The 25,032-nt window shown below is 35.4% G+C and overlaps 1 protein-coding gene across 6 annotated transcripts in view; it reads right to left on the reverse strand.

Moving 5' to 3' along the window:
* ANKS1B (ankyrin repeat and sterile alpha motif domain containing 1B) overlaps nucleotides 1–25,032 on the reverse strand; it is a 1,254,535-nt gene that overhangs the window by 1,021,390 nt on the left and 208,113 nt on the right. For all 6 annotated transcript variants that reach the window (XM_019038847.3, XM_019038842.4, XM_019038845.4 and 3 more), the window contains exons 7-8: nucleotides 21,990–22,103; nucleotides 19,362–19,528 (exon numbers count right to left, since the gene is read on the reverse strand). In XM_019038847.3, the coding sequence (XP_018894392.2) occupies nucleotides 19,362–19,528; nucleotides 21,990–22,103 (281 nt within the window). The remainder of the gene's footprint in view (nucleotides 1–19,361; nucleotides 19,529–21,989; nucleotides 22,104–25,032) is intronic.

Raw genomic sequence — 25,032 nt, forward strand, 5'->3', positions numbered from 1 at the left:
ATGTTTATTGAGTAGTTACTATTTGTAGGACACTATGTGAATTGCTTAGCTTTTATATTTCATTGCCGTTAAATACAGTAATGTAATAGGTAAAATATGTCAAATTAACTTCCCTTTGTACTTAGTCATAGTCATACCCTGAGGCAAAAGAACAATGTCATTCAACCTCCTTTCATAAATAATATACTTTGAAACAATGACTGATTCATTGTTAAACTGCATGATTATATAGTATAAAGATTATAAATTCAGTTAAAGTTCAGGTGTTTTTTATTATGAGATACTGTACTTTTAAATTCTGGAATTTCCAATTAATGTTTTTAATAGATCTCATTTCTCTTCTGAGATTCTCCATCTGTTCAAAGAAAAAGAAAAAGTCTGAGCTGGAGTAAGTAAGGAGGTTTCTATATAAAGAAAGACTTGAACTACACCTCATAAGATGAACAGGATTTAAACAAACAGCAAAGATGAGAGAATGAAACAATGAGCAAAGACACCATGCAAGAAATGCCTATGATAGTTTTAGACAAATAACAAAGGAATAAGCTATATTGGTGGCAGGAAGGAGAACAGAAAGAAATATCATTGGATAAGGAGGGATAGTAACAGAATCGGAAGATCTTGACATTCTTGAACTCCAAGAAGAGGAAGCGGCCATGATAATTTAGTTAAAATAAGGCTCAATATTGTATCACTGCTCTGTATACTTCAATGTGTTTTTGTAGTGGCTGGTAACAGTCTTTCCTTTTCGTATTTAGTGCTTCCTTCAGAAGCTCTTGTAAGGCAGGTCTGGTGGTAACAAACTCCCTCAGCATTTGCTTGTCTGAAAAGGATCTTATTTCTCCTTTGCCTGTGAGGACAGAGTCAAATCTACACATATCAATACCAGCCTTAAATGTAAATAAGCTAAATACGACAATTAAAAGACACAAAGTAGGCTGGGCATGGTGCCTCACACCTGTAATACTAGCACTTTGGGAGGCCAAGGTGGGTGGATCACCTGAGGTCAGGAGTTCGAGATCAACCTGGCCAACATAGTGAAACCCCATCTCTTCTAAAAATACAAAAAATCAGCCGGGCATGGTGCCGGGCACCTGTAATCCCAGCAACTCAGGAGGTTGAGGCAGGAGAATTGATTGAACCCAGGAGGCAGAGGTTACAGTGAGCCAAGATCACACCATTGCACTCCAGCCTGGGCAACAAGAGCAAAACTCCATCTCAAAAATAAAATAAAATAAAAGACACAAAGTGGCAAGCTAGATAAAGAACCAAGACCCATTGGTATGCTGTTTTCAAGAGACTCTTCTCACATGTAGTGACACACATAGGCTCAAAATAAAGGGACAGAGAAAAATCTACCATGCTAATGGAAAACAAACCAAAAAAGCAAGGGTTGCTATTCTTATTTCAGACAAAACAGACTTTAAACTAACAAAGATCAAAAAAGACAAAAGAGGGCATTACATAATCATAAAGGGTTCAATTAAGAAGATCTAACTATCCTAAATATATATGCACCCAACACAGGAGGAAGCAGATTCTTAAATCAAGTTCTTAGAGACTTTCAAAAAGACTTAGACTTCCAGAGAATAATAGTGGGAAACTTTAATACTCCACTGACAATATGAGAAAGATCACTGAGACAGTAAATTAACAAAGGTATTCAGGACCTGAACTCAGCAATGGATCATATGAACCCAACAGATATTTACAGAACTCTCCCCCAGAATATACATTCTTCTCATTGCCACATGGCACATACTCTAAAATTGATCACATAATTTAAAGTAAAACACACCTTGGCAAATGTAAAAGAACTGAAAATCATAACAAACAGTCTCTCAGACCACGGTGCAATTAAACTGGAAATCAAGACTAAGAAATTCACTCAAAGCCATACAACTACATGCAAACTGAATAACCTGCTCCTGAATGACTTTTGTGTAAATAATGAAATTAAGGCAGCAATCAATAAGTTATTTGGAACTAATGAGAACAAAGATACAACATACCAGAATCTCTGGGACACAGCTCAGGCACTGTTAAGAAGGAAATTTATAGCACTAAATGCCCAAGTCAAAAAGTTAGAAAGAGCTCAAGTTAACAACCTAACATCACAACTAAAAGAACTATACAACCAAGAGCAAACAAATCCCAAAGCTAGTAGAATACAAAACATAACCAAAATCAGAGCTGAACTTAAGGAGATTGAGACACGACAAAAAAAATCCAAAAGATTAACAAATCCAGGAGCTGCTTTTTTTTAAAAAAATTAATAACATAGAACAAATAGCTAAGCTAATAAAGAAGAAAAGAGGGAAGATTCAAATAAACACAATCAGAAATAACAATGGGGATATTACCCCTGACCCCATAGAAATGGAAACAACTATCAAAGAATATTATGAACACCTCTATGCACATAAACTAGAAAATCTAGAAGAAATGCATAAATTCCTGGACACATATACCCTCCCAAGACTGAACCAGGAAGAAATTGATTCTCTGAGCAAACCAAACCTCTGAAATTGAAGCAATAATAAACAGCCTACCAACCAGAAAAAGCCCAGGACCACAAAGATTCACGACTAAATTCTACCAGATGTACAAAGAAGAACCAGTACCATTCCTACTGAAACTATTCCAAAAAATTGAAAAGGAGGGACTCTTCCCTAACTCATTCTATGAGGCCAACATCATCCTGATACCAAAACCTGGCAAAGATACAACAAAAACAGAAAAATTCACGCCAATATCCTTCAGGAAAATTGATGCAAAAATCCTCAAAAAAAAAAAAAAACTGACAAGCTGAATCTGGCAGCAAATGAAAAACCTTATCCACCATAATCAAGAAGGCTCTATCCCTGAGATCCAAGGCTGGTTCAACATACACAAGTCAACAAATGTGATTCATCACATTAACAGAACTAAAGACAAAAATCACATAATTATCACAATAGATGCAGAAAAGGCTTTTGATAAAATTCAACATCCATTCATGTTAAAAACTCTCAATAAACAGACTTTAAACCAACAAAGATCAAAGAAGGGCATTACATAATGGTAAAGGGATCATACCTCAAAATAATAAGGACATACCTTATAATGTCCTTATTTTGAGGACATACCTCAAAATAATAAGAGCCATATATGACAAACCCAGAGCCAACATCATACTGAACGAGCAAAAGCTGGGGGCGTTCCCACTGAAAACTGGAACAAGACAAGGAAGCCCTCTCTCACCACTTCTATTCAACATAGTACTGAAAGTCCTGGCCAGGGCAACCAGGCAAGAGAAGGAAATAAAGAGCATTTGAATAGGAAGAGAGGAAGTAAAACCATCCCTGTTTGCAGATGACATGATCCTATATCTAGAAAACCACATAGTCTTAGCCCAAAAGCTTCTTAAGCTGATAAACAACTTCAGCAAAGTCTTAAGATACAAAACCAATGTGCAAAAATAACTAGCATTCCTACAACAGGCAAGTGGAGAGTCAAATCAGGAACATACTCCCATTCACAATAGCCACAAAAAGAATAAAATTCCTAGGAATACAGCTAACTAGGGAGGTAAAAGATTTCTACAAGAACTACAAAACACTGCACAAAGAAATCAGAGATGACACAAACAAAAATAAATTCCATGCTAATGGATAGGAAGAATCAATATCGTGAAAATGGTCACACTGCCCAAATCAATTTAGATTCAATACTATTCCTATTAAACTAACATTGAGACTCTTCAAGAACTAGAAAAAAACTACTTTAAAATTAATATGGAACCAAAAAAGAACCAAAATATCCAAGGCAATTCTAAGCAAAAAGAACAAAGCTGGAGGCATCATGCTACCCAATTTCAAACTATACTACGGGGCTACAGTAACCAAAACAGCATAGTACTGGTACAGAAACAGATACACAGACCAGTGGAACAGTATAGATAATTCAGAAATAAGACCACACACCAGAATTAAGACCACACACCTACAACTATGTGATCTTCGACAAACCTGACAAAAAACAAGCAATGGGGAAAGGATTCCCTATTCAATCAATGGTGCTTGAATAACTGGCTAGCAATATGCAGAAAACTGAAACTGTACCCCTTCCTTGTACCATATACAAAAATTAACTCAAGATGGATTAAAGACTTAAATGTAATACCCAAAACTATAAAAAAAATCCTGGAAGACAACCTAAGTAATACCATTCAGGACATAGGAATGGGCAAAGATTTCATGACAAAGATGCCAAAAGCAACTACAACAAAAGCAAAAAATGACAAATGGGATCTAATTAAACTAAAGACTTCTGCACAGCCAAAGAAACTATCAACAGAGTAAACAGACAACCTACAAATTGGGAGAAAATTTTTGGAAACTATGCATCCAAAAAAGGTCTAATAGCCAGCATCTTTAAGGAACTTAAACAAATTTACAAGAAAAAAACGACCACATAAAAAAAGTGGGCAAAGAACATTAACAGGCACTTCAAAAGAAGACATACATGCAGCCAACAAGCATATGAAAAAAATGTGCAACATCACTGATCATTAGAGAAACGCAAACCAAAACCACAATGAGATGCCATCTCACCCAAATGGCTATTAAAAAGTAAAAAAAAATAACAGACGCTGGCAAGGTTATGGAAAAAAAGCAATGCTTATACACTGTTGGTGGGAGTGTAAATTAGTTCAACCATTATAGAAGACAGTACGGTGATTCCTCAAAGATCTAAAGACAGAAATACCATTCAACACAGCAATCCCATTACTGGGTATATACCCAATGGAATATAAATCATTCTATTATAAAGACAAATGCACACATATGTTCATTACAGCACTATTCACAATAGCAAAGACGTGGAATCAACCTAAATGCCTATCAGTGATAGACTGAATAAAGAATATGTGGTGCATATACACAATGGAATACTATGCCACCATAAAAAAGAATGAGATCATGCCCTTTCCAGGAACATGGATGAATCTGAGGCCATTATCTTTAGCAAGCTAATGCAGGAACAGAAAACCAAATACCACATATTCTCACTTATAAGTGGGAGCTAAGTGATGAGAACACACAGACAAATAGAGAACAGCACACACTGGGGTCTACTGAAGGGTTGTGGGTGGGAGAAGGGAGAGTATTGGGAAAAACAACTAATGGGTACTAGACTAATAGCTGAGTTATGAAATAATCTATACAACAAACCCCCATGGCACAAGTTTATCTATGTAACAAACCTGCACATGTAACCCTGAACTTAAAATAGAAGTCAAAAAAGTAAGGCTGTCATTGATTTTTGACCGTGAAGTCATGAAATACAAACTCCATTTCAGAAAGTCTCATCTGGCAGTATAATACAGGTGTGGGTTAGAATTAAGAGAGACTGATTGCAAAGAAAGGAACAAAAACATTGGTTTGACACCTTCTGTGTGTCCAACACACTGCTAAATACTTTTTACACAAAGTATACTTCAATAGGAAACAGTGAGAGACTAAGACAAAATGGGAAGGTTAGCTATAATTACGGGGTAACCTTTCAGTGATACAGAGAAAAATACATGTAAATGATTCAACAAATAAAATAGAAATGACAGGCTACCATTCGTTTAGTGTGTAATCTGTGGTGGGCACTGTGTTAGGTACTCCATATTTATCACCTCTATCCTCACAACAATCCTGCAAGGTACTATTATTCTTGTTGCTACCATTTTTCATATAAAAAGAACCTAAACATCAGGGAAATATTTACCAGGGAAATAATACCTGCAAGATACTATTACTATTACTATTGTTACCATTTTTCAGATGAGAAATCTAAAGATCAGTGAAATATCTACCTATGGAGTAGAATTGGAATTCAAACACAAGTCTTTTGAACTCAAATTCCTGTTCTCTACCCTATAATGTCACACACAATACAAAAATATGTTATTGAAGAAATTAGTGTAATTCTTTAATGCAAGGACTCTTTAATGTAAGTTAGTGAGGATGATAATTACTATGACAGTAAAAACACTTTAATGTTTTAGAAAGGGGCACCAGGTTAGGTAAAACTAGGATTCGAGATTCAAGGGCAAAAGGAAATCTTTCAAAGCTGGAATGGATTTATTTCAGTAACAAAGAATAGATTACAGGAAAATATATAACATGTCAATGTTTGTCTCATTTATTCTGAGGGCAGGCTATTTTCACTTTAATGATCCCGCTTCTCACTAGTTCATTTTCTTTGTTCATTTTAAAGTCTTTATTTCCTGTCGGATTTATTCCCTTGACTAAGCATTCTTTCTCCAAATTAAGACTTTGCTTCTCATTATTAATGATTTGATAGCACAGACTGGCAGCTATCACCTAAATGGAACTGTTAGGAAACTGTAAACAAACACAACTTTTCAGCTTTAAAAAGCATAGATGGCAGACACAAGAATTCTGGCAAAGCCATGTGAAAATAACATCAGTTTTAAAAATCTAAGCCTGAGACTGAAGCAGGCCACACTGTATCTTTTACTTACGATTATTGATTTTGATTCTATCATAGAGAATCCCAATTCTTCAGCTGTTAGAGGCTGAATGAATTCCAATATTCTTTAGTTGTGGCCCAAATGGTCTCCTGATAAAATATGTTGAAGCATGAGCAATTTCAGCAATTTTTTCTGGGTTACTAGTCTACTACTCCATCAGAATTAATTTGCTCTTCAAGGTGAAAAGCATTTCCTCGGACACAGAGTTAAGTGATTATTGCAACTGACATGTCTCTTTAAGCTCAGGCTCTCGCCTGATTTCCTTTGGCATTAGGCAGCAAAATGGATTTTTTTAAATACTGGCAAGCTGTCCAAGGTCTTCACTCAAAAAGAGAGCCAAGAACTCCCAAATGTAAACCTTGAAATAGAATTACAAATTAGGTACACTATGACAAATGAACAAGGTAAATGTGAAAAGTGACTAAAAGTTAACTTCATCATTATCCAGAATGTGAGGTTAAAAGAAAGGTGAATTATTACTACATTTTCAGGAAATCATTACAATTAGCTCATAAGTGTAAAGTATAGATTCTCAGGAAAATTCTAACAGCTGAGTTCTTCTATTAGAAAATTTAATTCAAGTTAGAGATTATAAAGAGATTAGAAAGAACAAAAGTATCAAAACAAAAACTGGCCAATAATATATCTGAAGAGTATATAAAAATGATAACCTCACAAAAGTCATAAAGTTCAAAACATAAAAATTAAAATATTTTAGAAAGGAAGTTTACTGCCCTTAATAGAACGCTCATAATATAGATGCATATTTTAATATCAAACACATTTTAAGAACATGCACAATGAAATACTGTGCATCAGTGAAGTCCATCAAAATGTGCAAGAATCACTAACAATTAGAAAAAAACAGGATGTCATCAACCACCAAATATACATTCTTATCACATGCACAGGGAACATACTCAAAGACTGATGACATGCTCAGCCATAAAGCGAGTCTCAATAAATTCAAAAAAATCAAAACCATACCAACCATATTTTTGGACCACAGTGGAATAAAAATAGAAATCAATGCCATGAACATATCTCAAAACCATCCCTCAAATCTTTTCAATTTCATGAAAACTAAACAACTTGCTACTGAATGAGTTTTGGGTATGCAATGAAATTAAGGCAGATATCAAAAAAATCTTTGAAATAAACTAAAACAGATGTAACATACCAAAATCTCTGAGATGCAGCAGAAGCAATGTTAAGAGAAAAGTCTATAGTGCTAAATGCCTACCTCAAAAAATTTTTAAAGATCTCAAATTAATAATCTAACATCACACCCAGAGGAACTAGAAAAACAAGAACAAATCAGAAGAAAAGAAATAAATAAAATAAAATAAAATCAGTGCAGAAGTGAATGAAATTAAGACCCAAAAATTCATACAAAAAAAATCTATAAAACCAAAAGTTGGCATGAAAGGATAAATAAGATCAATAGGCTGGCAGCTACATTAACAAAGAAAGAAGAGACAATATCCAGATAAGCACAATCAGAAATGGCAAAGGTGACATTAAAACCAATCCCACCGAAATACAAAAAAAACCCTCAGAGACTATGATGAACACCATATATATACAAACTAGAAAATCTAGAGGAAGTAGATAAATTCCTGGAAATACACCATATCCCAAGGTTAAATCAGGAAGACATTGAAACCCTGAATAGACCAATAATGAGTTCCGAAATGGAATCAGTAATAAAAAGCCTAACAACCAAAAAAAAAAACAAACCCTGGACCAGAAGGATTTACAGCTGAATTCTACCAGACATACAAAGAAGAGCTGGTATTAATTCTGCTGAAACTATTCCAAAAAATTGAGGAGAATGAACTCCTCCCTAACTCATGAAGCCGCCATCATCCTAATATCAAAACCTGGCAAAGACACACACACACACAAAAGAAAACTACAGGCCAATATACCTGATGAACAGAGAAGCAAATATCCTCAACAAACAAACTAAAAGCAGTAGTGCATCAAAAACTTACCATGATGAAGGAGGCTTTCTCCCTGGGATACAGGGTTGGTTAAACATATACAAACCAATAAATGGGATTTACCACATAAGCAGATTTAAAAGCAAAATCAATATGATCATCTCAATAGATGCAATAAAGATACCTTCAATAAAATCCAACATCCCTTCATGATAAAAACCTTCAACAAATTAGGCATCAAAGAAACACAACTCAAAATAATAAAAGCCATCTATGACAAACTCACAGCCAACATTATAATAAATGGGCAAAAACTAGAAGCATTTTCCTTAAGGACTAGAACAAGACAAGTATGGCTATTCTCACCACTCATATATAACATAGTACTGAAAGTCCTAGCTGGAGCCATCATGCAAGAGGAATAAATAAAAGGCATCCAAATGGAAAAGAAAAATTCAAACTATCTGTCTTCACTAATGATATGATTCTATGCCTAGAAAACCCTAAACTCCAACAAAAAGCTGTTGAAACTTATAAATGACTTCAGCACATTTTCAGAACATAAAATCTATATACAAAGATCATTAGAATTTCTATACATCAATAACATTCAATCTGAGAACCACAGTAAGAATGCAATCCCATTTACAATAAACACACAAAAAACGAAATACCAAGGAATACAGCTAAGCAGGGAGGTGAAAGATCTCTACAATGAGAACTACAAAACCCACTGTTCAAAGAAATCAGACATGATACAAAGAAATGGAAAACATGCCATGTTCATGGGCTGGAAGAATCAATATCAATAAAATGTCCACACTACCCAAAGCAATCTACAGATTGAATGTATTCTTATTAAAGTACCAACATCATTTTTCACACAATTAGAAAAAAACTATTCTAAAATTCACATGGAATCAAAAACAAGCCCGAATAGCCAAAGTAATCCTAAAAGAATGAAGCCAGAGGCATATTTCCCAACTTCCAACTATACTATACACTACAATAACAAATACTTCATGGTACTGGTACAAAAACAGACACATAGAACAAAGGAACAGAATAGAGAACTCAGAAATAAAGCCACACAACTACAACCATCTAATCTTCCACAAAAATAAACAATGGGGAAAGGACAAGCTATTCAATAAATAGTGCTGGGATACCTGGCTAGCCATATGCAGAATGAAACTGGACCCTTACCTTTCATCATACACAACAATTAAGAAAAGATAGATTAAAGATTTAGATGTAAAACCTCAAACTCTAAGAATCTTAGAATGAAACCTAGAAAACACCATTCTGGACATAGGTCTGGGCAAAGATTTCATGATAAAGACTTCAAGAGCAATTGCAACAAAAACAAAAATTGACTTAAAACCTTCTGCACAGAAAAAGAAACTATAAACACAGTAAACAGACAACTTACAGAATGGTAGAAAATATTCACAATCCATGCATCTGACAAAGGTCTAATATCCAGAATCTATAAGGAACTTAAAAAAATCAACAAGCAAAAAACAACCCCATTAAAAAATAGGTAAAGGACATGAAAAGAAGATATACATGCAGTTAATAAGTATGTGAAAAAAATCCTCAACATTACTAATCATTAGAGAAGTGCAAATCAAAACCATTGAATGCAATCTCACACCTGTCACAATGACTATTATTAAAAAGTTAAAAAAATAACACGTTGGTGAGGTTGTGTAGAAAAGGGATCGCTTAAACACTATTCATGGGAATGTCAGTTAATTCAGCTACTATAGAAATAGTTTGGAGACTTCTCAGTGAACTTAAAACAGAACTACCATTTGACCCAGCAATCCCATTACTGGGTGTATGACCACAGGAACACAAATTACTCTACCATTAAGACACATCCACGTGTATGCTCATTGCAGCACTTTTCACAACAGCAAAGACATGGAATCAATCTAGATATCCATCAACAGTGGACTAGATAAAGAAAACGTGGCACATATACACCATGGGATACTATGCAGCCATAAAAAAGAATAAAACTGTGTCCTTTGCAGCAGCATGGATGCAGGTGGAGGCCATTATCCTAAGCAAATTAACACAGGAACAGATAACCAAATACCACATGTTCTTACTCATAAGTGTGAGTTAAACACTGAATACACATGGAAACACACATGGACACAAAGAGGGGAACTACAGACAATGGAGCTTACTTGCAGGTGTAGCATGGGAGGAGAGCAAGGATCAAAAAGCTACATACTGGGTACTATGCTCATTACCTGGGAGAATAAATCATTTGTACACCAAATCCCAGTGACACACAGTTTACCCATGTAACAAACCTGCATATGTACCTCACTGAACCTAAAATAAATGCTGGAAGAAAAAAAACAAAATAGCCCCATCTCAATAATACAGAAAGAATAATAAGGATTAATTCAAAAATGTTTATCACATAAATATTTAGGAATTTAAAAATTAATAATGTAATCAGACATATTTCCTATATTCATATACTATATACTTCCTTCGTATATGTTATCAGGAATTAAACATGGTATTTGTAATACAGGATATCCTTGTCATCAGTGACAGTGATGTACTATTACCTAAGAAAAATATAATTTGACTTAAGATCCTAGCGCTATATTGTGAAGTCAATAATATAGTTTACAGGGGTATTTTATTTCATCCTCAAAGAAACTGGCAAGGTATTCATTATTTGAAAAATCACCCAACAGGGGAAGTTCTTCTCAGATCATAAATATTCCATGTTAGAATTTTTCTCATATGCCTACACCGAAATACAGGTTATCAAACAGATGTTTCTATACCCATGACCTGTTCTATCAATTCAATAAATGCTTGCTAAGCATGTGAGTGAGGAACTATGCTAAGGACAAATACATGCACACACACAGATTAATATTTTCCCTGTCTTCAAGGAGCTTATAGGCAAAGTCAAAAAAGATGATTCATGCATAATTAATACAAAGCAGCATAATGATGCAAATAGTTAGATCTAAATAGAAGGATCAAAAATAGTTTTCAATAAGTAGAGATGGTAGGGATAATATATATAGACAAAACATGAACGTGGACAATAAGAAAGACAGACGTGTTTGAGAGTAATCCATTTTATTTATTTATTTAGATACAGAGTTTCACTCTTGTCATCCAGGCTGGAGTGCAGTGGAGCTATCTTGGCTCACTGCAACCTCCACCTCCCGGGTTCAAGTGATTCTCCTGCCTCAGCCTCCTGAGTAGCTGGAAAGACAGGTGCACACCACCAGGCCCAGCTAGTTTTTGTATTTTTAGTAAAGATGGAGTTTCACCATGTTGGCCAGGCTGGTCTCTAACTCCTGACCTCAGGTGATCCTCCAGTCTCAGCCTCCCAAAGTGCTGGGATTACAGGCATGCACTACCGTGCCTGGCCAAGAATAATCCATTTTACTAAAATATATTTATCTAAGACATTACTAGCAGATAAAGCTGGAAAAATATGATGAAGCTAGAAATGAAGGGTCTTGAATGCCTGAGTTAAAAGTTTCTATTTAACATTTGCAGTGAGGACCAGGGCTAGTTTTGAGTAGGAAAATGACATGACCAGAATGGCACTTAAGGCATACTGACTTGGCAGCATTGCTCAGAATAAATACGAGCAGATGAAGAGGAGAGACTAGAAGTGGGTGGACAGGGTAGGAGGCTCTTGAAATAACTCAGGTGAGGGGAAATGATGGTCTGAACCCACAAACTGGCAGGAATGATGAAAAGGTGAGAGGTCAATCTGGAAGACAGTAATGAAAGACAGAATGATCTACTTGTAAGACATTGGACCTACATTCAGATCCAAGATTTACCTTTTGGGCAACTGACTTTACTCCTGATTCCCACGTTGAGGATAATAAAACCTACCTCATGGGATTGTTGTCAGGAATAAAGGAGATAATGATTTTTAACATGTTTACACAATGCCTAGCATGTAGTGAAAATTTAGTACTTAATAAATGCTAGCTTCTAGTGTTACAATTATTTTCAGATATCATAGTTTGGTCACTGTTTACTGATTTTTTTAGTATCTACATCTCACTGCTGGTTCACGTAGCAGTTGTAGTCATCTATATACCCTAAAACTTTTGTGTGAACTACTCTCTGACATTAAATCTCCCCCACCTTGTATTTATACCATTGATTTTTAAGGAATCTAAATATAAGATTTTATACTAACTCCCACTGAATTCTATGTTTTTACCTTGAGCCAAGATTTCAGCCTATTGAGATAATTTTTCATATAAGTTCAATTATTTTTCATATTTGCTATTCCTCCCTAACTTCTGCAAAGCTGATTACAATAGATATGGTTTTTTCCAAGTAAAATATTGACTCAGACCAATCCAAGAACAAAATATTTCACTTTCACTAGAGAAATCCCCTCTACATTGACATTTTGTGACTATTTAGAACATCTGGACAAATTGGACAAAGTCTATGAAACATAAAAATCAAGATCTCTTCAGCAACATAAAAGAGAACAAAATAGCTCTTTTCTATGGCTGACAGAAAGCCAGAGTAAAATTTTTTTAACCGATGCATAAACTAAGGCTTGGAAATATCAAGTAACTTCCAAAGGTCACCCTGCTAGTAAATTGCAGAACAGAGTTGTACAACCAAATCTGTAGGACTCACAATCTCATGCTCTTAACTGCTAGACTAAGTTATCTCCCTAAGAAAGATGGTTGAGATTCCCACCATGATTGCTGGGAAAAACCTCCACTTTGGTCTCTGTAATTCATCTCCAAATAATTAAATGCATTTTGCAATGATAATGGTTCATTTGCAAGAACATATACACTTTTATATGCAGTCTTTGCCTTTTTATGCATTTATTCAGTCAATGAACTTTCACTGAGAGACCACTACATTCAAGGCACCGTGTGAGGCAGGATGTGACTACAGAGATCAATCTAATAATGAACCTACTGTCAAAGGGGTATATAAGAAGTAATGCAAAACATATACACCTACAAGGCAAGGCAGAAAGAGATGTATCAAGAATGGTAAAAAGCAAGTGTGCTAGAAGTTCAGAAAAATGACTCTTTTATTCTACTAGCCATTTTCTCAAGGACTTCCTAGATTCCCTAAGGTTACAAAAAGTTCTTCCTGAGGTGAGGGTAGGAATGAAAATCTTACCCTTCTGATTCTGGATTTTTCCATTAATGTACCTACAGTACATATGTGTGGTTAATGGTATTGTTTTCAATATATAAATGCAGGTCAACAGGATCCTAGTTCTACATTCCCTAATTCTTGCAAAACCTGTTAGGAGATTTCAAACCTTAGTTGAATCACCTTGAGTCACCACATCCAAAAGGTCTGTTCAACTACGTAAGACATAAATTGTTCAGGTTAGAATGTTCTTTTGAACATTGTATACCACTGCTTAAGATTTAGCACCACTATAAAAAACTATACATGCTAAAGAATCAGTTATGTTCCTATAATAAGCCTCTATTTACATTTCAAAAAATTTGCCTCCCAAGATTCTCTAAATCTGATGGAAATTGGGTAAGATAGCCACAAAGCTCTCTCCAAATTCTGAAATTGATGCATTCCTGATAATAAGCTCTAGAAATTGGGTTAGAATGTGTTTGAAGGTAAACTTTGTTTCAGAAACACCATTTGGTTTTTAGGCAATCTAATCTGACTCTACTGATCTTTAAAACTTGATGAATTTTAGAGCTAAATTAAGTATATTTTCCAAAAGTAGGGACCTCACTCCCAGAGAGTATTCTCAAGAATAGCTTGGCATAAAAAAAACTGAAAATCCTTCAAGGTAAATCTTGAAATCTTAAAATACTAAAATAAAATACCTCACACTTCAGAAGGCTGACATGTAATTAAATATTTTGCATTGGAAAAGAAAGTAAAATAACAGAAAAGAGGCATAGTGGCTGAACGAAATTGCACAAAACCTGCCAATGCAACCCCTTTCAAACCAAAAGCTTTAGATGCTGCTTGTGTCAAGAGAAAAAAATACATAACACGTTTCATCCCTTAAGCTTCTTATTTACTTCTTAAAGACATACGCTGATGAGGTAATGTTCTATTACAAATGTTTAAAAAAAAAAAAAAAACTTTTCCTGGTACCTGGATTCTGAAATCTGCTCTAATGATCTTTATCATCAAATTTCTCTATGGCATGCTGTGTTCACATTTAAGAATTGTATAGATTGTTTATACACATGGAGGAAAAAACATGAATATAAGGCTTGGGAAAACATAAAGAGAATAGAAAATTTTTTCAGATGATTTCACATTCTTTCGAAAACCTAAATTTCATGAGTTGGTAAAGAATGTTAGGATATTTATATTTCTTCAAAATTTACATTCTAGATTATATAATGTCCTAATTCAACTTAGAAAATGGTTTCAGATGCATATTATAAGAGTATATAAAACAGACTGACTTTTGAATTAAAATGTATGTAAGACAAAATGCAATTTTAACTTGAGCTAGCCTTTATATTACATGCAAAACCTCCAATTGAATACATTCAATCATAATAAGAATTTAATTTTTAACTTATATTAGTAAAAGTGTTCAAACTACCATATTACAGCTAATATTTTAATAGAAACAAAAATCTCCGATTCAAAAATAAAAGTTCTTACATAAGATGGCTGGTTTTGTATTTGAAATTACTGAATCAGAGTGCCCTCTATTGGAAGAAAAGAGAACAAAAGCTAAACTGAACTAAGAATATAGGTAAAATACTTCCAAAACTCAAGCCACATCATTAATATGTAAAATACATTAATTAAAAATATGGATGCTACAAAACATATTTCCTTACATTTTTATTTCTCCAAAATCACTTTTGGAATTACTTGTCATATCACAATCAGCAAGTTGGATGTTTCATATCCTATGAAATTAAATTTTAACTGAACCCAAATGCTCATCATTTAACCAGTAATATAAACAACAGACATACAGAAATGTTTTCCACATTTAATAGTCCAATATAACATAGAAATGTTATAATTGAGGACTGTGGTTTGACTGCAGTTTGGATTTTCCTTGATGATAAACTGAAAGCCTCCTTGCTATGAACCTCATGTCGGTGTCCCCGCCAAGTTCATATGTTGAAATCCTAAACCCCAATGTGATGGTATTAGGGAGGGGGTGTTGGGAGGTCATCAGATGATAACCCCTTATGATGTGCTAGTGTTCATATAAGAAAACATCGGGAGGGCTGGGCGCAGTGGCTCACACCTGTAATCCCAGCACTTTGGGAAGCCGAGGCAGGCAGATCACAAGGTCAGGAGATCGAGACCATCCTGGCCAACATGGTGAAACCCCGTGTCTACTAAAATACAAAAAATTAGCCAGGTGTGGTGGCACGTGCCTGTAGTCCCAGCTACTCAGGAGGCTGAGGCAGGGGAATCGCTTGAACCCGGGAGGCGGAACTTGCAGTGAGCCGAGATTGTACCACTGCAGTCCAGCCTGGCGACAGAGCACGACTCCGTCTCAGAAAAAAAAAAAAAAAAAACACACATCAGGAGAACCTGCTTTTTTCCCCTCTGTTCTTTGCCACATGAAGATACAACCAGAAGACAGCCCTCTGCAAACCAGGAAGCAGGCCTTCACCAGCTACCAGCTCTGCTGGGTACCTTCATCTTGGGCTTCTCAGACTCCAGAACTGTGAGAAATAAATGCTTTTTTTTTTTTTTTCCAAGCCACCCAATCTACGCTAATTTGTTATAGCATAGATAATCCCTAATTCAAGAGACTTTTAGAAGCTCTTACACTGGGGAATTGGAGCAGTAGGCTGGACATTAAGATCTACGAGATTTATTCTATCTCAAAAAATTCTAGTTTTGTGGTGTTTTCAAGACCTCAGTTCTGACTCATCATCTCAGACCTGAATTACCTCAGTAAGATCTTGGCTGATTTTTGGCTCCCTAGACCAGTAGTATGGATGTTAGACCTGAGAAGCTCTTCCAAGAGCAATGCTCAGAGCTACCCAAAATCATTTTGATTTAGTTGGTCTGGACTGGTATCTGAGGGCATCAGTATTTATTTTTTAGAGCCTCTCTAGGTAAATCTAATGTACAACTATGGCTGATAATCGTTGTTTGAGCCTCTCCCCAGATCAAGCAACATACAACTACCATTTTTATTTTCCAAAAAATGTCACTTTCAGGAGAACTCTCCTACACAAGAATTTATTCTCAGGATCAATTTTAAACTTCTGGCTAGCCTCCCAATCTACTTAGCTGCCTTTGTTCTCTGACAATAGAGTTGAGTGGCAAGGGGTTATGGCTCCAGCTCCAGAATGTCTGTGTTCTTGGCTCAATTATGAAACTGGGAAAGTCGTAAAAGCTCCCTGTATGGAGAAATAATACTATCCTTTTCAAAGGGCTATTGTGAGGATTAAATCAGTTAATACAAGTAAAGTGTTCCATAAATTGAGGTATTATCATTACTTATCCAACTTTATTTCCTACTACTTTCCAAAACAAACTCTCATCATAAATCATTCTCAAATTATGCATTTGATTACTTTTTAAACATTCGCTAACAGGTTTCTATCAGATTCATCTTCTGAAAGGTCAGTTCCAATGATGTCTTTTATCTGCCCAAAATCCTTTAGATTTTTCTCATTTCTTAAAAAAAAAACCAAAATTCTTAGCCTGACATTCATAATTATCCATGACCTGACCTCAAACTAGACTTCTAATCTCTCATCTTTCCCCTTTGTAAACTCTATTCTTCCAAATAAACAGAATTATTTGCTCTTACTCATATATACCATCTGCTTTTTTCCCTCCACATAATCTTTAATATTTTATAGGGAAATATTTTCAAAGAACACTATTGTAAAGGTTTGTCACAGAAACGAAGAGTGGTGTTAGAAAAGCATGAGCTCAGATTTCAAAACCTTAACGCTCAATTTATGAGCATTAATTTCTTTCTTGCCACTATCACAATACAGTCTTTGGCTTACAAAAAAAATTGAACATCTTTTCCCCAAACTATTGTCACTCTCTCAAAGTCAAAAGCCTTTGCCATCACTTCCTGAAAGACAGAAGCTTGAATCATGGTCTCCAAGCAGCACATACAGACCCCAGGGCATACAAGATATTCATTGGGTAAACGAAAAATAATTAGAGCTTCTGTTTTACACTTATTCTCTACCTTCCTCAATTTGAATTTCTTTTGTTGTGTATGTTTCATAATTTACATCAAATATTACTAGAAATGTAGTATATATATACATATAATTTACAAATAATCAGGGATATTTGCTCAAAATTTGTTTACTAATGGTATGTACAACAAAAAAGTTTGGAAACCCTGGCCTAAAAAATTAGGGCTTTCAGAATATCTGTGGTTTTACAAGTAGAAGGCCAGAAGCTGCCAGTTTACATAAATCTTTGAGGATGGATCTAAAAATATAAACACTATGTGTTGTTTATATAGAACAAATATGTTTTAAGTTCTAACTAACTTTCAAGGAAATATTACAATGTAACTGATTGGTAACCTGGAGACAGCATACACCTATTTCAGATTTTTTAACAGAGGATTTTGTCCCAACATTAAAGTTACTATTATAAATTATTTCATTAATATAAAAATTTCATTTGGTAAAACTTACAGGTATTTACTTCAGTACATATACAACTGTTCATAGTTATTCATAAAGAATTTTTATTGGGGCCAATAATAGGATGTTTTTACAAAAGAGAGTGAAGCACGAAAACAAAAAAAACAGGCCAAGGAGGTAGGACTAGCCATGGAACTAGATTAGCAAGTGCTATCCCAGGAAACAGTGTCACAGCTGACTTTAAGTAACTAAATTAAGTAAATGTTCTCATAATGGACAGTCACTATACTTAGCAAGTTTTTTTTCAGTTTTCACAAATAATATGACATACTTAACACAGTTCACTCTATTACTGGCTTTTGAATAAAGTATGATATATCTGTAACAAATTAAGTTCTAAAAGTGACTAAAGATTTCTTATCAGAATAATGTATTTCCTTTAATACCAGTACATACTATAAGTCCTTCCTCTACAGGACAAAAAGTAGGTTTAAAGATCTTAATATTAAACTGATTTATTCTCTATAGTTTTTCTTGCTTTTGTGTTCATATAAAAATCCAAATGAGTGAGAATCACCCATGGCCTGACCTCAATCTATCCTTCTAATCTTATCTCCCCTCTTTCTTCTTTGTAAACTCTCATTCCTAATAAATAGAAATACTTGCTCTTACTCAACTATATCATCTGCTTTTCTGCCTCACATAACCTTTAATATTTTATATGGCAATATTTTCAAAGAACACTATCATAAAGGCGTTGTCACAGGAACTAACTCATGCTTAAGATTCTGAGCTTATCAAAGAGAAACCTCTTGGGATTTGCATAATATTATAAAAATATGCAGACTGAACTTTCCACATTTCTTTCCTACTATGACTTCAGGAGGAAGTGAGGAAACTATACGTGTGGCTCTGCTCTGTTAGTCTGAGTTCATAGAGAAAATGGGGAAGACAGTCGAAAGGAAGGTTTTGTCTTTTTTTGGGAACCAACATCATTATGCCCAGTAAAACTAAAGGAACACAACAACAAAAAATACTAAAAATCCATGTGTTTAAGAAAGAGTCTAAAAGTAGAGAGACCATGAAGTGATCTGTCAAAGCACTCCTTCCCCTACACATGCACTGCGAGTAAAACCCCAAAGAACGTCAGGAAAAGAGCAATAAGGAAACTGACATCTTAGAGTGGCGGAATCAGATAATGCACCACATCCCATACCTCTTAAGTGTACATACTGAACTGGCAAAGACAGACACATTATCTTCATTCCCCCCCGCCTTACTTACTACACTCTGGCTTCCATTTTTCCCAAGTTCTTCCTCTGAAATCTTGCTCAAATTATCTAAGTAGTGGTCTGATATTGTGTGGCACAAGTCTTCAAACGAATAATCCTTTTCTTGACAGAGTTTTATTTCATCCAAGAGTTTTGATAATTCTCCAGTGACGGTTTCACCTATGAGAATAATTTTTTCAGAAGTTTCAAGAAAGGCTATTGTTAAAACTTAATGTTAAGCAATAAAAATATGACTGCTATGGTGATAGAACTCAAAATATAACAAGATTAAGCAGTCAGACACTATTCTGCTGAAAACAAGGTACTCAACCATAATTAGTACAACAATATTAATGGGCAAAAGAGATTATAATTTTGCCTATTTTTATTCTTTTTCAAAATAGAAATAATTATTGTAAGGTTATGTATACATAGTACATAAAAGCATCTGGAATTACAATTCCCAAAGCTTCACTTATTATAGGATTTAATTTCCATAATATTTCATTGGTATTTTACTTTACTGACAGAATTCATTAGCAAATTTGAAACGGTGCTGAGAAACTTCTTCCTAGGTTCAATAAACAGAAATAGTACAATTTATTTAAACAAATAATAACATAGGTAATCAGTACCTTAAGAATTATGGTATATGATATAAAGTAAAAACACAAAAGAAACAAATAATATGCATCATCTGTCAAACATGAAGATTTTGTAGATTACATGAAAATATGCACATTTCTAAAGTCTCAGAAAGATACCTTATACCTGTAATTTATTCTGAAAAAAATGCCCAGCAGTTACAATCCAGATTTTAATATTTTTATTCTGACATAAAAACATATTTAACATCAGCTGACTATAGATGCATGGATTTATTTCTGGACTTTATTCTGTTTTATTGGTATATATGTCTGTTTTCATGCCTGTACCATACTGTTTTGATTACTGTAGCTCTTCACAAGGGTTCCAAGAACACAAAATGTGGAAAAGATAGTCTCTTCAATAAATAGTGTTGGGAAAGTGGACAGCCACATGCAAAAGCACGAAATATGACCCTTATCTCATCCCCTATGTAAAAATCAACGCAAACAGTATAAAGACTGGAACATTAAGACCTGAAAATATGAAACTCCTAAAAGAAAACATAGGGAAAAAACTTGATATTTGTTTGGACAATGATTTCTTGGATATGAACAAAAGCAAAAATGAACACGCAGGATTGGATCAAACTAAAAAGCTTCTGCACTGCAAATGAAACAATCAACACACTAAAAAGATAACTTAAGGAATGGGAGAAAATATTTGCAAACCATAGATCTGGTAAGGGGTTAATATGCAAAATACATAAGGAATTCACATAACTCAATAGCAAAAACACAAATAACCTAATTTTAAAATGGGCTAAGGACTCGAATAGACATTTCTTCAAAAAAGGCACATAAATGACCCAAGGTATATGAAAAGGTGCTCAATATCACTAATAATCAGGCAAATGTAAATCAAAGCCACAGTGGGGTATCATCTCCCATCTATTAGAATGGCTATTCTCAAAAAGACAAAAGATAGGAGGTGTTTCTGAGGATGTGGAGAAAGGGAACCCTGTATGCTGTCCATGGGAATGTAAAATGGTAAAGGCTCTATGGAAAACAGTATGGAGATTCCTCAAAAAATTAAAAATAGAATTACCATATGATTCAGTAATCCCACCTTGGGGTGCTTATTCAAAGGAAATGAAATCAGTATCTTGGAGAGATATATGCACCCTTCTGTTCATTGCAACATTCTTCAGAACAGCCAAGACATGAAAACAACTGAAGTATGCACTGTCAGATGGATGGATAAAGAAAATGCAATGTGTGTATACATTTATATACACACTACACAAACAATGGACTATTATTCAGCCTTAAAAAAGAAGGAGATACTGCCATTTGTAACAACATGGATGAACCTAGAGGACATTATGCTAAGTGAGATGAACCAGGTACAGAAAGACAAATACTGCATGATCTCACATGTGCAATCTAAAAAAATCAAAGTCATAAAACAGAGAGTAGAATGGTGAATGCCAGGGGCTGGAGAGTGGAGGAGATGGGAAAGTGTTGATCAAAGGGTACAAAGGTTCAGTTATGGGGGATTAATAAATTCTGGAGATTTAAAATACAGCATGGTGACTATAGTTAATAATATTCTATTGTATACCTGAAACTTGCTAAGAGAGTTGATCTTAAGTGTTCTCTCCAAAAATAAAAAATAAAAAATACTATGTGAGATGATGGCTATGTTAATTAGCTTGATTTTGGCAATTATTCCACAAAATATATATCAAGTTGCACACTGTAAATATATACAATTTTTATTTGCCAAGTATACTTCAATAAAGCTGGGGAAAAACACATTTAAGAAAAAAACACATTTAAGAAATATATACTCCAGATAACCTTCATTACAGCAGGGATAGTTTTCTGCTTTGCTCACTACTGTATCTCAGGGCTGAGAAGCTCTAATCAGTAACAGGAGCTCTTATAAATGGATGAAATATAGAGTATAGGATATAACCTACTAGACTTGAAATTTTCACAACTGTACATACAAGTCTAGTACAGATTCCAGGGCTTTATAATTAGGTACTCACTTTTGGTCTTTTGGGAAGGAGACTCAACAGGAGATGAAATGTGTGTTTCTTGTGTTGCATCTTCCTGTACAGGCTCTTCGAGGACTGTAGATCTTCCCACGCCTTCTAAATACTCTGTGTGTATACATTTTTGAGATTACATACTTGAATTCATTTATTTTAAAATCAATAAATTTTAAGTTTTACTTCTGGTGATCAGTTTTTCATTTATTTTTTCATATCCTAAATATATCCTAAGTTTTCAAAAGAACTTCAAAAAACCAAACATATCAAAAGAACGCCATGATGAGCTATTTACTTAAAGTTGTAATTAAAAAAAGACACTGGATTATTTGGGAGAAACTCTTGAACCCCTTTCTTCTAAAACCTAAACTTAAAACATTCTTTCCTTAAAAATAAATTCACCTATTGAAGATACAATAAACTCCTTGGTCTCCTTATTTTCCATCTGAAGGTTTTAAACTGTCTGAAAGATGCTTTGAATAGATTTAATCCCCAAAACAGGAATGTCAAATTCAGATGGATACCACAACCAGCCAGGTAACATAAATGAATGAAATGGAATAAGTTCATTTCAAAATGGTGCTGTAATCTTGTAACATAAGCATAATTTGCATATTAACTTTATTTCCACAAAGAAATAATGTTCATTGCCATTATTCTTGAAGTAATGTCCTATACTCAGCCTATTTTTCATTTTTCCAGTTTTGATACAGATATAATATTAGGAATAGCAGCTTAAACTTAAATATTGCTTACTATGGACCCAGCATTGTTCTAAGTGTTTTGTATAAATTAACTCATGTAATCTTTACAAAACTATGACACATGCACAAAATTTTAAAGATTACAAGTAAAGGAGGAGTATTATTAACTTGTCCATGTTCATTCAGCTAATAGGTGGCAAAGCCAGATAAATATAAGACAAGAAAACATCTCACTTTTCTCTTAATCATAAAGAAAACAGCATCTGAATGTAGAAATAAATGTTAACCAATATTCAGCCTCACAGACCATGTTTAACCAGAGAACAAATGACCAATCTAAAGTTCATCCCTGAAATAAAACTTCTTTTAGAGAAACCAAAACTCCAGAGTTTGAGCTAAAATTCTAGGGGTTTTTTTGTTTCTTTTTGGTTGTTTGTTTGTTTGTCTGAGATGGATTCTCGCTCTGTCGCCCAGGCTGGAGTGCAGTGGTGCAATCTTGACTCACTGCAACCTCCGCCTCCCAGGTTCAAATAATTCTCCTGCCTCAGCCCCCCAAACTAGCTGAGACTACAGATACGTGCCACCACACCCGGCTCATTTTTTTTGTATTTTTAGTAGAGACAGGGTTTCACCATGTTCGCCAGGCTGGTCTGGAACTCCTGACCTTGTAATCCGCCCACCTCGGCCTCCCAAAGTGCTGGGATTACAAGCGTGAGCCACCGTGCCCTGCCAAATTCTAGATTTTTAAATGTTAACAACAGCTAATTCAATTTTTATGGCAACACAATGTGGGCTCAAAATATGTGATATAAACAAAGCATGTGTGCTATCTGCCAAAGCGTTCAGCCCACAAGTGGCTAGTTTGTAGCCTCTGTATAAAGATTAAATGAACAGATCCCTTTTCATACAGATCATTTGCTTATACTTCTTTATTCAAGAACCTTTTTCTTAAAATCTAATAAAGAAAATTTGTATTCTCATGCCAAACAAGTATGTCCCCATACCATTCAAATAATTTCTACCAGGGAAATCCAGGAATGCAAAGAACAGAGATGACGTGTTCACATTCTGAAATTTGGCAGTAATTAGAGAACTTCAAAGACGTCCTGTATGCCCTATCACAAATTAACATACCTAATTAATCTTGACCATTTAGGAGAGCAAAGATAGTTACTCCCATATAACAACATTTCATCTTAGATAAACCAATGCAGTATGTTTTTAAAAAGTCCATGATTATGTCACACCCCGTTTTCTAGTGGGTGACATTTATTTTGCTTTTCCCAAAAGACATATTACACACATGCTTCAGTTTTGTTTTTTTGTTTGTTTGTTTGTTTTGTTTGTTTTGTTTGAGACGGAGTCTCGCTCTGTTGCTCAGGCTGGAGTGCAGTGGCGCGATCTCGGCTCACTGCAACCTCCGCCTTCTGGGTTCACGCCATTCTCCTGCCTCAGCCTCCCAAGTAGCTGGGACTACAGGCGCCCACGACCGCGCCCGGCTAAGTTTTTGTTTTAGTAGAGACGGGGTTTCACCGTGTTAGCCAGGATGGTCTAGATCTCCTGACCTCGTGATCTGCCCACCTCGGCCTCCCAAAGTGCTGGGATTACAGGCGTGAGCCACCGCGCCCGGCCCACGCTTCAGTTTTTAAAAGTTCAGCGAGAGGCAGCCGGGCACGGTAGCTCACGCCTGTAATCCCAGCACTTTGGGAGGCCAAGGCGGGTGGCCCACGAAGTCAGGAGATCAAGACCATCCTGGCTAACATCGTGAAACCCCGTCTCTACTAAAAATACCAAAAAAATTAGCTGGACATGGTGGCGGGTGCCTGTAGTCCCAGCTACTCGGGAGGCTGAGGCAGGAGAATGACGTGAACCTGGGAGGCAGAGCTTGCAGTGAGCCCAGAGGGCGCCACTGCACTCCAGCCTGGGTGACAGAGTGAGACTCCCTCTCAAAAAGAAAAAAAAAAGTTCAGTGAGAGGCTGGGCGCTGTGGCTCATGCCTGTAATTCCAGCACTTTAAGAGGCCAAGGCGGCTGGATCACCTGTGTTCAGGAGTTGGAGACCAGACTGGCCAACATGGTAAAACCCCCTCTCTACTAAAAATACAAAAAGTAGCCAGACATGGCGGCAAGTGCCTATAATCCCAGCTACTTGGGAGACTGAGGCAGGAGAATCACTTGAACCCGGGAGGCGGAGGCTGCAGTGAGCCAAGATTGCACCACTGCACTCCAGCCTAGGCAATAAGAGCAAAACTCTCTCTCAAAAAAAAAAAAAAAAAAAAAAAATTCAGTGAGAGTCAAAAGTCCAACATGAAATATAAAGTGCATAGAGGGAGAAGA

This window comes from Gorilla gorilla, chromosome 10, assembly GCF_029281585.2.
Source record: "Gorilla gorilla gorilla isolate KB3781 chromosome 10, NHGRI_mGorGor1-v2.1_pri, whole genome shotgun sequence".
In the NCBI taxonomy this organism is placed as follows: domain Eukaryota; kingdom Metazoa; phylum Chordata; class Mammalia; order Primates; family Hominidae; genus Gorilla; species Gorilla gorilla.